General features: G+C 34.4%; 2 protein-coding genes across 3 annotated transcripts in view; one reads left to right on the top strand and one right to left on the bottom strand.

Moving 5' to 3' along the window:
- The window catches only part of LOC107472554 (allene oxide cyclase, chloroplastic-like), a 2,607-nt gene extending 444 nt beyond the window's left edge, over positions 1-2,163 (top strand). Inside the window, exons 2-3 of the mRNA XM_052257942.1 lie at positions 1,535-1,659; positions 1,756-2,163. Of these exons, the coding sequence (XP_052113902.1) occupies positions 1,535-1,659; positions 1,756-2,163 (533 nt within the window). The remainder of the gene's footprint in view (positions 1-1,534; positions 1,660-1,755) is intronic.
- Positions 2,164-6,986: 4,823 nt separating this feature from the next.
- On the bottom strand, positions 6,987-12,415 carry LOC107472555 (polygalacturonate 4-alpha-galacturonosyltransferase). 2 transcript variants are annotated; one of them, XM_016092069.3, is made up of 11 exons: positions 12,084-12,415; positions 11,772-11,979; positions 10,461-10,495; positions 10,296-10,355; positions 10,081-10,206; positions 9,897-9,954; positions 9,753-9,799; positions 8,962-9,296; positions 8,499-8,856; positions 7,758-8,345; positions 6,987-7,643 (listed from the first exon to the last, which is right to left on the bottom strand). In XM_016092069.3, the coding sequence occupies exons 2-11, from the start codon at positions 11,935-11,937 to the stop codon at positions 7,368-7,370; spliced, it is 2,049 nt and encodes a 682-aa protein (XP_015947555.1). In that variant the 5' UTR covers positions 11,938-11,979; positions 12,084-12,415; the 3' UTR covers positions 6,987-7,367. The 2 variants fall into 2 exon arrangements, with proteins under 2 accessions (XP_015947555.1, XP_015947556.1); XM_016092070.3 differs by having other exon boundaries at positions 9,900-9,954.
- Positions 12,416-12,721: the final 306 nt, after the last annotated feature.

The raw sequence follows: 12,721 nt of genomic DNA, 5'->3' as shown, positions 1-12,721 counted from the left end.
TCAGATTCTTTCTTCTCTCTCTCATCTCTTTCTCTCTTCGGTTATTGCACAGGAAATATTGGCAGCCATGGAAGCAAAAAAAGAGCTACCAAAAGGAGAGAAAGCAAGCCTAAAAACCATCAAAATGATGGCAAGAAAACACACCAAAATAAAAGTGAGCTGTGGCTAAGATATTCATCAAATGTGGATAGATTTGGTGAGATTATCTTGAGCCTTTTATGCTCAAAAATGGAAGAAGAAGATTCGGCCAGCTAGAGGAATGGTTGAAGGCAGAGATTGAAGCAGATGAAGTCATCATCATCATGAAGCATCAAGGGCCAGAAATCCATCTTGGAGAGGAATCCAAGGATGGAGAGCCCGGATTGATGAAGGGTGATGATCAAGAAAGGACTAGAGGTAATTGCATGTTGGTTAATGCATGGTTATCTCTTCTCTCTCTGAGTGGCCGAACCGGTTCTGTGTTTGTTGAAGGAGGAAGAAGTTGGTTCGGTTTTGGCTTCAAGTGTGGAGGCTTTCCTCTTCTTTAAAAAGGGGGAACAACTACTGTTTGAAGCAAGGAGTAAGATTTGAGAGTGCAAGGCACAGAGTTCTCAGAGCTACCTGAGCTAACAGATTTCTCTTCTCCTTCAATGTATTCTGTTTTGTAATTTTCTGTTTAATTTTGTCATGTCTTGAGTCTCATGGAAAAAAGGCAAACAGTGAGGTTTGTATGAAAAAGCCATAGAGCGGAAAAAGACAGAGAGTGCAAAATTAAAAGAAAAAGCAAATCCCCTTGTAAGTTGGGTTAGCACTTTACAAGTTGTAATCAAATTGATTATAGTGAAATTCCATCATGTTTGTGATGGATACTGGATGTAGGCTGCACTGCACTTAGCAGCCGAACCAGGATATATCTGGGTGCAATCTTCTTCTCTTTCTACTCCATTTCTGTTTTCTACTACACAGGAGCAAAAGCCAGAATTATCTCGTGCCAAGTGACGAGACAAAACAAAAAGTCTCGTGGCAAAGGACGAGACAAAACAAAGTTGCTCGTGTCCAGTGACGAGCAAAAACAGAAAAGTCTCTTCTGAAGGTCAGCAAGTGCTAGCATCAGAAAAAGGGGCTAAGATTCAACCCCCCTTCTCTTAGCCACTTATATTAGACAAAAACTATCCAAATTCCTTTAATTTAATCAAAATTCAATTAGCTTTAGTTTTATAATTTTAAATCTGAATCAATTTAAAAATTAAAACTAAAATACATTTCATTATTCATATATACTAAAAAATTATTTTATTTCTCATGAACCCTAATCTAATCTTTCTTATCCTTCTCATACCCAAAAAAACAACATATCTTAAAAATTGTTCATCATCATTGTATACCATCCTTCTAATAAAAAACAATCTCACCCCTAAACTCCTACCCGAATGGCAGCAGGCTATCTTCATCCTCTCCCTTCCTCGTAGCCGCGCTCCCTCTCCGTCGGTCTTCACGCATAGCAGAGCCGCTAACATTTGATCACCTTAAAAGTTCTTTCGAAACTTGTGAGCAGGTAATAGACTATTAGTCTTTCCCACATTTCTGCAGAAAAGAAGGTTCCGGATCCTAAAAACACCGCGTAGATTGAATCAGAAAACTGTGAATTCTCTTGGTGATCTTGTACCCTTCACCAACAAGGTAATTTATTTTTTATGATTGAATTATGTTAGTGATCTAAAAACATCATCATATGATTATTCATATTATAATCTTTTCAATTATATTATTATGCAGTTGTACACTGGAGACCTTCAAAAGCGCGTAGGCATAAAAGCAGGGATCTGCATTTTGATCCAAAACAATGCAGAAAAAGGTGGTGATCGTTATGAAGCAATATACAGTTTTTACTTTGGTGACTATGGACACATTGCTGTTCAGGGTCCATACTTGACCTATGAAGACACATGCCTTGCTGTCACACGTGATTCTGGAATCTTTGAAGGTGTTTCAGGCCAAGTCAAGCTTCATCAAATTGTGTACCCTTTTAAGATTTTTGTACACTTTAATTTCTATCTTAAGGGTATTAAGGATTTGCCAAAGGAGCTTATTGTTGAAACTATTGAGCCTAATCCTTCTGTTCAGGCCTCTGATGCTGCTAAGAATCTTGAGCCACTTGCTACAGTTCCTCGTTTTATTGACTGATAAACTTTAGGCTCTTGTTCTTATTTTTTTTATGTTGTGGCTGGCTATAGTTATGAATAATAAGTGGGGCGGCTATGATGTAGTTGGTGGATATTATGTATGAAAAGCTTGATTAATAAGAAATTGATCAGAATTGCTTTTGTTTTTAGTTAATATTTTGTTGAGGAAATTTTATATCGAAAGTTCTTCCATGTGATGTAAGAGTTGACCACAAATAAGGTTTACTTTATGTAATTGTTAAATCATGGGTAGCTTAAAGGCTTATTTGGATGTTGACACAAATAAATAAATAAAATTAGATTATTTGGATGGAATTGTAGTGATGACATTCTTAGTGGACTAGCAACTGGGTTGTGCATGATATCAGGTTTCTTTTTTTATGTCACATTTTGTAAAGATGTCCAATTAGAACCCCATTTAAGAAATTGATGCTACATTGGAAATGCTCATATTTTCACATTTGAAAAAACAGATAGGCTTTAGACCAAAACAAAGAGAAAAGAGCTGGACAATGTAATTCTATCTTGGGACCAAAAATTAAAAATATCAAGCTTCTGTTTATCTTGATAAATTATGGCTGATATGCTGCTGATATTTATTTTGCAATTTGCATTATTATCATCATGCACTATAAGCTGCATTGTGCTCAACTGCTCATATGCTAGAGTAACATGTTTAAGATAAAATTCATTCACTAAAAAATGTATTCTTTTATCTGAAATTTTACCCTATTGTTGGGTAAAGCAAGAGTATTTTAAGAAAAAAGCTTGATTTCTCATAGATGTCCTTCCCTGACTCTGAGGTTGTAACTTTACATTTAATTAGTAGCAAATTTCAAAGGTGACAACACTAAGCAGGAGTGTTTGAATTGCAGTTTGATGGAAAAAGAACAATACAGAAATAGAAGACACGAAGCTAAAAGAGATGTTGCCATAATGTTGTACATCAAACAGACAATCCAATTGCAGTTCTGATCAAGTGTACATTATGGAAAACAAAACAAGAAGGAAAACTGGTTACCCGCACGCAGGCGACAGCGAGAGTTTCAGTATGACAATTGAGAGAGAGACATTCTTTGAAAGAGATGTAAGAAAACCCAGAAAAGATAAAGAACACTAGAACTGTTCTTTTGAATATTTTTTGTTCTTTAGATGTGTTCTTTTTTTTTTGTATGAACGAACATATGAAATTAGGATTTATGGAAGAGTATAAGCATGATTGATTGTACATGAATAATCAATTAGATGTTGTTTTAAATTTAACGTTAGTTAAATTTAAAATTTTGATTAATTTAAATGAATAGTTTTTTTCCAATATAAAAGGGATATTTAGGTCTTTTTATAAAATTAAATAAAAATATATTTTTATTTTTACTAAATTATAAGGATATTTTAGTAAAAATATTGATATGATATATATTTTTTTAAAAAATAACTGCTGACAGAGATAATGTAATCCACGTGGCATTTTATTATTTGTCCACGTTTTTATTATATCAGTACGTATGAATTTATCATCGTACCGTAGCAAACACCTTCAATTTAGCCTGTAAAATTTAAAATCAAACTCAAATTAACTTTTAAAATTATAATTGACTCAATTCATTTTCCAAATTTTATAATAATAATTCATATTAGTTCTTGAGCTAATTTCTGTAAATGGTGTGTTAATTTTGTAAGTGAGTTTGCAAATATTTAGACTTTTCATCTAGATTTCATATGACTAAAATTTATTAGGCCTCCTAAAAGTTTAATTAGGTCCTCAACAGTCTCACAAACATGACAATAACAAGTTTAATTTAAAAATTTTGTGACTCTAGGAGCAATAACCAAATTTTTGGAACTCTGATAAATCTTGATCACATAGAAGTTAGGCAAGAAATTCAAATCGCTTCTATTGTATTAAATTAACACGTGGTTAACGAAAATTAGTTTAAGAGTTAATATGAATTACGATAGTAAATTTCAAAATCCAATTCAAATCTATTAAAATTTTGAAGGTCAAAATAGATCGGACCTCAAATTTTAAGTGCAAAATTGAGTATTAACTCATGCAAGCTCCCTAAGTCCGGCATTTGATTCCATATTTCACGCAGTACAGCCTCAACTGTTTTTGCGGTTCAATTAGATACATTTCTGTCAACATCTTCAGTCTCCTAAGTCATTGAATTGTCTTCGAAGAATATTATTGTATGTGCAGTTGAGAAAGATGTCATAAATTGAGGGGGGTCTGTGTGTTTACAAAGGTTGTATTAGGAAATCAGTGTGTAAATAATACAGTTGCATGTGTACCAAGTGTAACTAAGAATAATGAAGGCTTCCACAACAGTACTACACGAATCCATACTAAGCACAAGCATCCTCCATCGTCAGGAAGCATAGACTAGCCATGATTTGCAGCTACATTAGCGAGGAACCAATTATTCTCAGTTGATTTACTTTCTCCAAAAAATAGTTTGTTATTTTCTAGGAACTCATCCTTAATTCCTTATTGAATAAAGACTGTTACATTCCTCGTTAATGATTCAAATTTAAAGTATTTTATTTTCAATCTCACTACATATATACCTTTTATATAACATTATTTTGATACTAGTATTTTTTTAACATCCAAATAGGTATTCTCTTTATTTTGTTAATTAAAAAATAATTTAAATATAAAATTAATTAATAACCACCATAATTTTATATAGATATCAAGAATGTTTGGGGTATAAAACTATAAATAATATTTTTTATTTTTTAATAGAAAGTTAATTTTTTTAAAGAACGTTGTCTTCTTTATTTTTTCCAAAACGGATTAACATTCGCTCTTTTTAAAAAGGTAATTTTATAAATGATAAAGATAAGTTACAAAAAAAAGTCAATAAGTGATAAAGGATAAAGTGATCATTTAAGTTTAAAATTTTGAGTATGTATATTGTGTGGCTTGATTTATTTGATTGTCTATAAAAGGCCTTCTGCATCTATTATAAAGGAGCAAAGGGTAAAAATCATAACAGAAGATTTTATTTTTCCTTCAAATTTGTGTCTCTCTTCTAAAGATTTCACATGATATCAAGAGCCTAAGATCCTTGGTGCCTCTTCTTTTTTTTCTATGGCTCTCACTATCAATGATACTGCGCAAAATCGTCATCTTCTTTATCCAATTCCAGAGAAGTTGCATGAGAATAACTTTTTTACATGGCAGCAACAAGTTCTCTTCACAATTCTTGGCCAAAATCTTCATGATCATATTGTTCCTGAAAAGAAACCACCCCAATATACAACTGATGCAGAGAAAATAGCAGGTACAGTTTCTAAAACCTATTCTGACTCTTGGCTCCTAACATCCATGGATGTGGACTTCAAAAATTGTATTGTCCATTGCACCTCTGCATGTGAAATGTGGAAAAAACTTTAAATTTCTTTTACTTCTTCAATTAAGACTAAGTCCAAACAATTCAAATCATAGCTCAAAAATTACAAGAAACTCAATCTTACAGCCTCTCAATACGTTACAAAAATTAGAAATCTTGTAAATTCTCTTTCTGCTATTGGTGATTCAATTTTCACAAATGATCACATTGAAGCTTTGTGTGATGGCCTCACAGAGGAATATTCTTCATTCATCATCATTGTATGTGCAAAATCAGATTTGTACACTATCGGAGAGGTGGAGACTCTTTTAATTTCTCACAATGACATGTCAGAAAAATTCAAACAAAAATCTATTGCCATGGCTCAGGCTCACCTTATCCAATCTTCTTTAAATTTTAAAAATTCTGGACGGGAAAGCTTTGATTCTAGAAGAGATAGAGGTGGACACTCCACATGTGGTGGAAGAAATTCTTGGTAACTTGAAAATCACCCTCAATGCCAACTTTGCAAACGGTTTGGACATGTTCTTCTTTATTGCTATCACCGTTATGATCAGAATTTTCAAGATCCTTCATCGTTCAAATTGCCATCTGTTTCTTCTTCATCACAACAGGCTTTATCTTTTTTTGCAAACCTGAATTCACCTCCTCCTCCTCCCAACACAACCCCTCCACCTACTTCCTATTTGGCCACTCCCTCCCAACACAACCCCTCCACCTACTTCCTATTTGGCCACTCCCTCTGATGTCTCTGAAGCATCTTGGTATGCTTATTCAGGAGCCTCCCACCATCTTGTTAGTGATGCATCCAATCTCTTTTCAACATCTGATTATGAAGGCCAAGACCAACTCTATGTTGCTAATGGCACAGGTTTGCTTATTGCTAAAATTAATTCTATGCTATTATCTGATCCCGAATCTAATAGATTATTTCATTTATTTGTTTTGAAAAATATTTTACAAATTCCTAAAATTGCCAAAAATTTGTTTAGTGTCTCGAAATTTTGTTCAAATTTGTGTCTCTCTTCTAAAGATTTCACAAATTTAAAATTAGAAACGACAACACTATCCAAATAAGCGGATACCCACCTCGTCCCTATCCGTTTAGTCTATCTCTACCTGTTCCGATATATATATATAATATATATAAAATAATTAATAATATTGTATCATATTTAAATTTTACTTTAATTTATGTATTGTAACAATGATTTTATAAATTTTAAAATTTAACTTTCTTTGTTAAGTGGATAAATAAAGTTACAGGTAGCGTTTGAAAAAAAAAGAATTAGTTATTAGTATAACCATAAACTTTTTAATTGACATGGACTATTGGGGGTAAAAAAAATTAAGCTTCATAGACATTCAGATGGTTTGGTTGTGTTTTTAGTAAAAATACTCCCGAACTCATGAAGCGAAAATAGAAAAATATTCCCTCACAGTAATATACTAATATCCTTCAGACTATGCAAACAACAACCAAGTCCTCAAAACTGAACAGGAAAGTTATCTTTCCAAAGAATACAGAATATGATATTCAATTTCTAGACTTTCTCTTAGCATCAGACTATTGTACAATGGGGAATTTTTTTTTGTTTTAATAGTAAACAAGGTATACTACTTATGTACCTTGTTTTCAAATGGGTGAGAGTGGTGTGAACAAATTAAATGAATTGAAAGCTAAAATAACAATGATGTGGGGAACATATGACGTGGGAGGCTAATATATAGAACAAGACTGACCTTATCTCTTCTAAGACATTTGATCATCGTTCTAGCATGGCACTGTATTTGACACGGCCAAAGCCATAGTGGAGAAAGAATAGTTCTCCGTAACTTATCATTATTACTCATGTAGCTTACAGTTCCGAAGATAGGGATGATCATACTTCACATATTTGGACCAGTAAGACCTATACTTTGTCATGGCAATCTCCAACCATGGTTTCATGTTGCCATTGTAATGTACAACTGCTGCACTATCAATCTCGGATCGATCTACGCTTGGATTATAACCCAAACCAAGAACGTGCCATGATTTATTTAGCGGATGCGTGAGACCATAGAATGTCATTAGCCCCGGGGGTAATGTACCCAGCTTCCACAGCACCCTGTCTTCATTCTAGAATCAGACACAAAAAGGAAATGGTCAGTAAGGTTTTCTTTTGTAGTCATCTATTGGTGTGAGAATAGATTACATGTGTAAGATAAACCAAAGCTGTGTTCAACTGCTCACCATATTCTGCCACTTGTGATATATGCCAGTGATATCCTTCTTTTTCCACTCCTTCAGATCAAATATGTTCATTCCATATGCCCAGCCACAAGCATTCGGATCAAAATTTCTTGCAATATGTGGATTTGAAAAGTTCAGATACTTGTCAAATCGGTGAAAGCTCGCACCACATGTTTCGACTGCACCATTTACTTTACCTTGGAGATTCACAGCCCACAAACCAGTCAAATCCTTCTGGACAACGATGTCATCATCGAGAAAAAGGATCTTATCCAATTTTGGATAAACTTGTGGAAGGTAGAATCTCAGATGGTTGAGCATTGACAGATATTTGGGGTTTCTGTACTTCAGATTTGAAGCACCAGAAGAAAGTGTGTTCGGATGGCCTGCCTTAAAATAATACTCTCTCATTGTTGCAGATTCTAGCTGCCGCAGGACTGGGCAGTAGGATGAGTTCAACCACTTAAATTCATCGACATTTTCAACATGAATTGTAGCTTTTCCAGGTGGGTTCAACAGAAACCACATGTTCATGGCTCCAAAATTTAGTTTGTCAGTAACAAGATGAAAAACATGCTTTGAAGGATCCTGCAATGTTGAAAATAAACCATGAAACAATAGATGGTGTGCATAAACAATACATGGGTATCCTATTGGCTATTTTGAGGCACAAAATATTTATTAAAGGAAATAATGCACGTGACAAAAACTGTCATGGTAAAAGGATATTTGCGCTGACACCTTAGCATTCGTAATAGTTGAGTTGACAACAACAGATGCAGCCAAGACATTGTCTGAAAACAGTGCATAATGATAAAAACTGGGATCCTCCAAGTTCTCACTCCCAGAGAACTTTCTCTTTTCCGGTGGAAGAAGGTAGTAATCTATAGTAAGACGCATAGATAAGCAATGGATTCCGTTAGGTATCGTCTTTGCAGCCAACTGACTGAGAAATGTGCTCTGTTTCTTAAAGCTCCGAACATGCTCATCGGCAGTTTGTAGCATTGCCCTTAGTTTCCCAGATACCAATTTGCAGTCATACAATTGTTCTCTTGCTTTTGACAGGACTTGACCCATAGCCTTTATCTTTTCATGGGCACTAGAGATAATAAAACAAAAATTAGTTAAATAAGTAAATTCAGCCGATGGCATAGAAAGACAGTAACATATGTAATTTTGATGACATTACACATGGCCAAACTACCTGCGATTTAGATCAGCATCAGAAGTAGCATCGCCTAAAGCACGTTTACTCTCTTTTAGCCGAGTTTGCAGTTCTTGGAAAAGTTCAAGCTTGTTCTTCATCTTTGCAATACTTAAATATACCCTAGCCATAATGTTTTGGTCCCGCATCAACCGAACAGTAGAATCAGCATTTTCATACTCAACTTCTTTCCTCCAAATGCTGTATTTTCCTAGAACAGCTGACTCAACAGATTTTGAGCGTTCAATAGCTGCATTTTCAAGTTTTGCGATTAATTCATCGTTCAATTTTACCAACTCAGCAGCACGCCTATCCCGCCTTTTCCCTATTAATTGCTGCAGAAAATGTGCATAACGTCAAATAATTATTTCATTCTTTTTTGTTTTTTGTGGGGAGGAAAATTCAAAATCATTATCTTCAAACAAAACAGCTTTTTATTTTCTAGCAGTACAAGAACAAGTTTCTTTGTCCAGAAGAGTACCACCAATGAGTTTAATTTTAGGGTAAACTGACAAATGACAGAATGAAACTTATTAAAGATATTTATACCATAATCCGGACTAAATTATAAAGTTATAACATAAGTAAATGCATTCTGAAAACATAATTTCTAGCTAGATGAATGTTACATTAAGACAGAAAAATCCGTTTGGCATTTATCATAAAAGAAACCAAAATGTCGCCAGAATGCATACCCACAGTGAAAAGTTAGCAACCAAAGGCGTAAGCAATAAAGCAAACAAGCTAATGAACAAGACCTCACAATACAACGTTAAAAGAATGATGCTCACCCTTCTGGCTTGTTGCGTAGGACTATCAATCCACCGAGTACGACCATCTACATTCATAACATTCAATTAATAAAACATACTAATTGGACAGAAAACTAAGCTACAATATAGAGTATAGACAGATCATATGACAAAGTATGATACCACCTGAAGATTTTCCATCCTTCAGCTTTGGTTTCTCTTGTCTGTCCTCTATTTTGGGCTGGTTTTGAGTTTAACAAATAAAACAAAATATTGAAAATTTAGAAGCAATATGATAATAAATTAATAAAAATGTCCACTGTAGAATACAGCTATTTAATGTTCTTGAAGAAACAATCTTCCAAACCTCATTTGTGGCATTTGAAGTCTCCAACTCCACCACTCTCCAAGAGGCAGACATATTATTTTTTCTGAAATTATCAAGACTCAAAGGCCCTGTATCATTTGTGCTGGATACGATAACATCAAGAACCTAAATATAACATTTATTAGAAAACCAAGAAGTACTATTCTGTGGAAAACAAGATATGCAAAATATAGATCAAGATAAGCTGCGCTTGCCTCTTTTGGAAAAAATGATTTAAGATTCTGCAATGCTTGCCATCCTCTCCATGTGACAACCTGTGGCAATCAACAAGTTCTTTAGGCAAACAAATAAAACCAGCAAGAACATGTATCAAGTATCAGTACTTAGTTATATAGACTGTAAAGCAAAAAACATAATACCTGATTACTTGGAACTGCTGAAAAATCATCTTGATCTGCAAAACGCATATAAAGTAATTAGCCAAACTGAAATTCATAAATATGTTGTGAATAGAATTAGATCCATAGAGATGTTAATCAAAACATTGTTTTCTCATTTTGGTTTATTGAACCCAAATTTGGGAAAGGGAGCAGGATGGTAAATGAAGTACATCTCCAGTTTAAGTCAGGTACATTCCGTCGCATTTCAGTTCTCACAATTTAACAGTGTCTAACAAAATATAAGCATTAACAGATCCTATTGTCAAATATCAATACTGAATCATGTGATCAACAAGAGTTCAAAGATAAAATGCTTTGACTCTGATTTCATCATTACCCTCATTCTATTACTCACAGATATTGCCAAAGCAAAAACCATCAACATGTGACGGCAAAATTGCTTCTTGTCAGCAAGCAATCATGTTGCACCAATATAAATACAAATACACATAGCCCTATATTAAATACACGCTATCATTAACCAGAAACAAACAAAATTCCATGAATAACACCAACATATTATCATCAACTAGAAACTAACAAAAATTCCATTAATATCAACAACATCTTCCACAGTCCCAACTCCCTGATACAAATATGACAGACTAACCGAATCAAGAAATAGATCATGTATCCCCTTAAGTGGCATTAAAAAAAAAATAATAAGTTTCTCCAAACGGGGCAGTGCAACTCAGAGTCAAAGCAGTGACATCATGCTAGTGACACTGCACAACTTAGTCAAGGTCACTAGCTTCCTAAACTAGTCAAATTCATTCAACCCATTTTTCATCGCATAAACTTGCCCATCACCACTTTCCACAGCCATAAGGATCCATTTTCCCACCACATCAATGAATTGAAACCAAGTATATTAAGTTACAATGCCAAACTACCCCTTCAGAAACTTCTCTCCTGTTTGGCACTTGCCCTTCTAACTTAGGAGTTAGAACTGCATCCTACAACTACGGCAAAAACCACACACTTCCTAATCAAACCAGACCGTAGAAACACTAAAATACCTAAAGTGATAACTTAGTAGTAATCAATTACTAATTAATTAATTAAACCACAAACACTAATTTGGCTTTTCTTACCTAAAACAGAACACTTCCTAGTCAAACAAAGAGCATAGAAACTGTAATCTTACATAAATAGTAAATTAATAAGTTAATAGTTATAAACAATTCACGAACACTAAATTGAGTAATTAACCACTTCTAACTCCCACAATTTTTTTTCCACTTTCACATTTCCGAGATCTGCAAATTCACCAGAGAGAGAGGAACTGACCCGCAGCGTAGAGGCCTCTTCCGAGGAAGAAAATCATCGGAGCCATAACACAGAGAATCACGAACGCCAAAACAGGAAAATGCGATGACGATGACGAAGATGATGACGACAACTTGCCGCTGCTGCTTCTGCTCCTTGAGAACGAAATCCCTCTCTTTGGCGCCATTGCTTATCACAATAGAAACTAAAGAAAAAAAAATGGAACGCTCTGGAAAACAAAATAGTAAAAGGCAAAATTGGAAAGTGTGAGAACTAAGAAAGCAGCTTTTAGAGCGAGAAAGTAGAGAGAAAGAAGAAGAAGAAGAATCGAACTTGGATCTGGTTGGAGAGTGAGCTTTCTGAGTAAGGGAACAATGCTAGTCGAAATCCATTGACAACAATAGTGAAGTAAGTAATTGCAAAACCACAATGTGAGACTCAGAGAGAGAGAGAGAGAGAGAGAATCAATGCGCTGATTCCGTACGAAAAGATGAAGAGAGGTTTAGAAAGAGAGAGGAAGCACGGGCAACGACGATGGTAAGTGGTAACTTTCGTTTCTTCTCTCTCTTGATGTTCGTTCACTTTGGTTTTTTCCGTTACTGTGTTGTCATTGTTGTGTGGAGTTGGGTTTTTCTTTCACGCTGTTTTCTATCGTTTTCCTTTACAAAGAGAAGATTAATTAACTACAATATAGGGATAAAGCAAAAATGCAATATTATTATTTGTCGGTGCTTCGCAATCATATAACGGCGCTCATGGCGGAAACGACGTCGTCTTACGGTTTAAGTGATAAGGCTTTTGCCAACACAGTACTGCCGCTGTTCTATCCCATTTTGCGAAACATTTTTATGAGTAATACGCCTAAATCATATTCTAAATATCTAAACAATTTTTAGTTGGATATTTTAATTTTTAATAAATAATTTCTATTTTATTAGATAAATAAATTTATATATTAAATTATTTATTTA

This window comes from Arachis duranensis, chromosome 2 (genome assembly GCF_000817695.3).
Source record: "Arachis duranensis cultivar V14167 chromosome 2, aradu.V14167.gnm2.J7QH, whole genome shotgun sequence".
NCBI lineage: Eukaryota > Viridiplantae > Streptophyta > Magnoliopsida > Fabales > Fabaceae > Arachis > Arachis duranensis.
Note: the sequence above shows the minus strand (reverse complement) of the source record. Positions and strands in the feature narration are given on the sequence as shown.

Excerpts from the sequence above, each read along its gene's own strand:
- LOC107472555 (XM_016092069.3), bottom strand. The coding sequence starts at position 11,937 with ATGGCGCCAAAGAGAGGGATTTCGTTCTCAAGGAGCAGAAGCAGCAGC. Across the intron at positions 10,496-11,771 it reads AAGAGGCCTCTACGCTGCGG|ATCAAGATGATTTTTCAGCA; the intron begins GTCAGTTCCTCT and ends TGCGTTTTGCAG. Across the intron at positions 9,800-9,896 it reads GGATGGAAAATCTTCAGGTG|ATGGTCGTACTCGGTGGATT; the intron begins GTATCATACTTT and ends TTATGAATGTAG.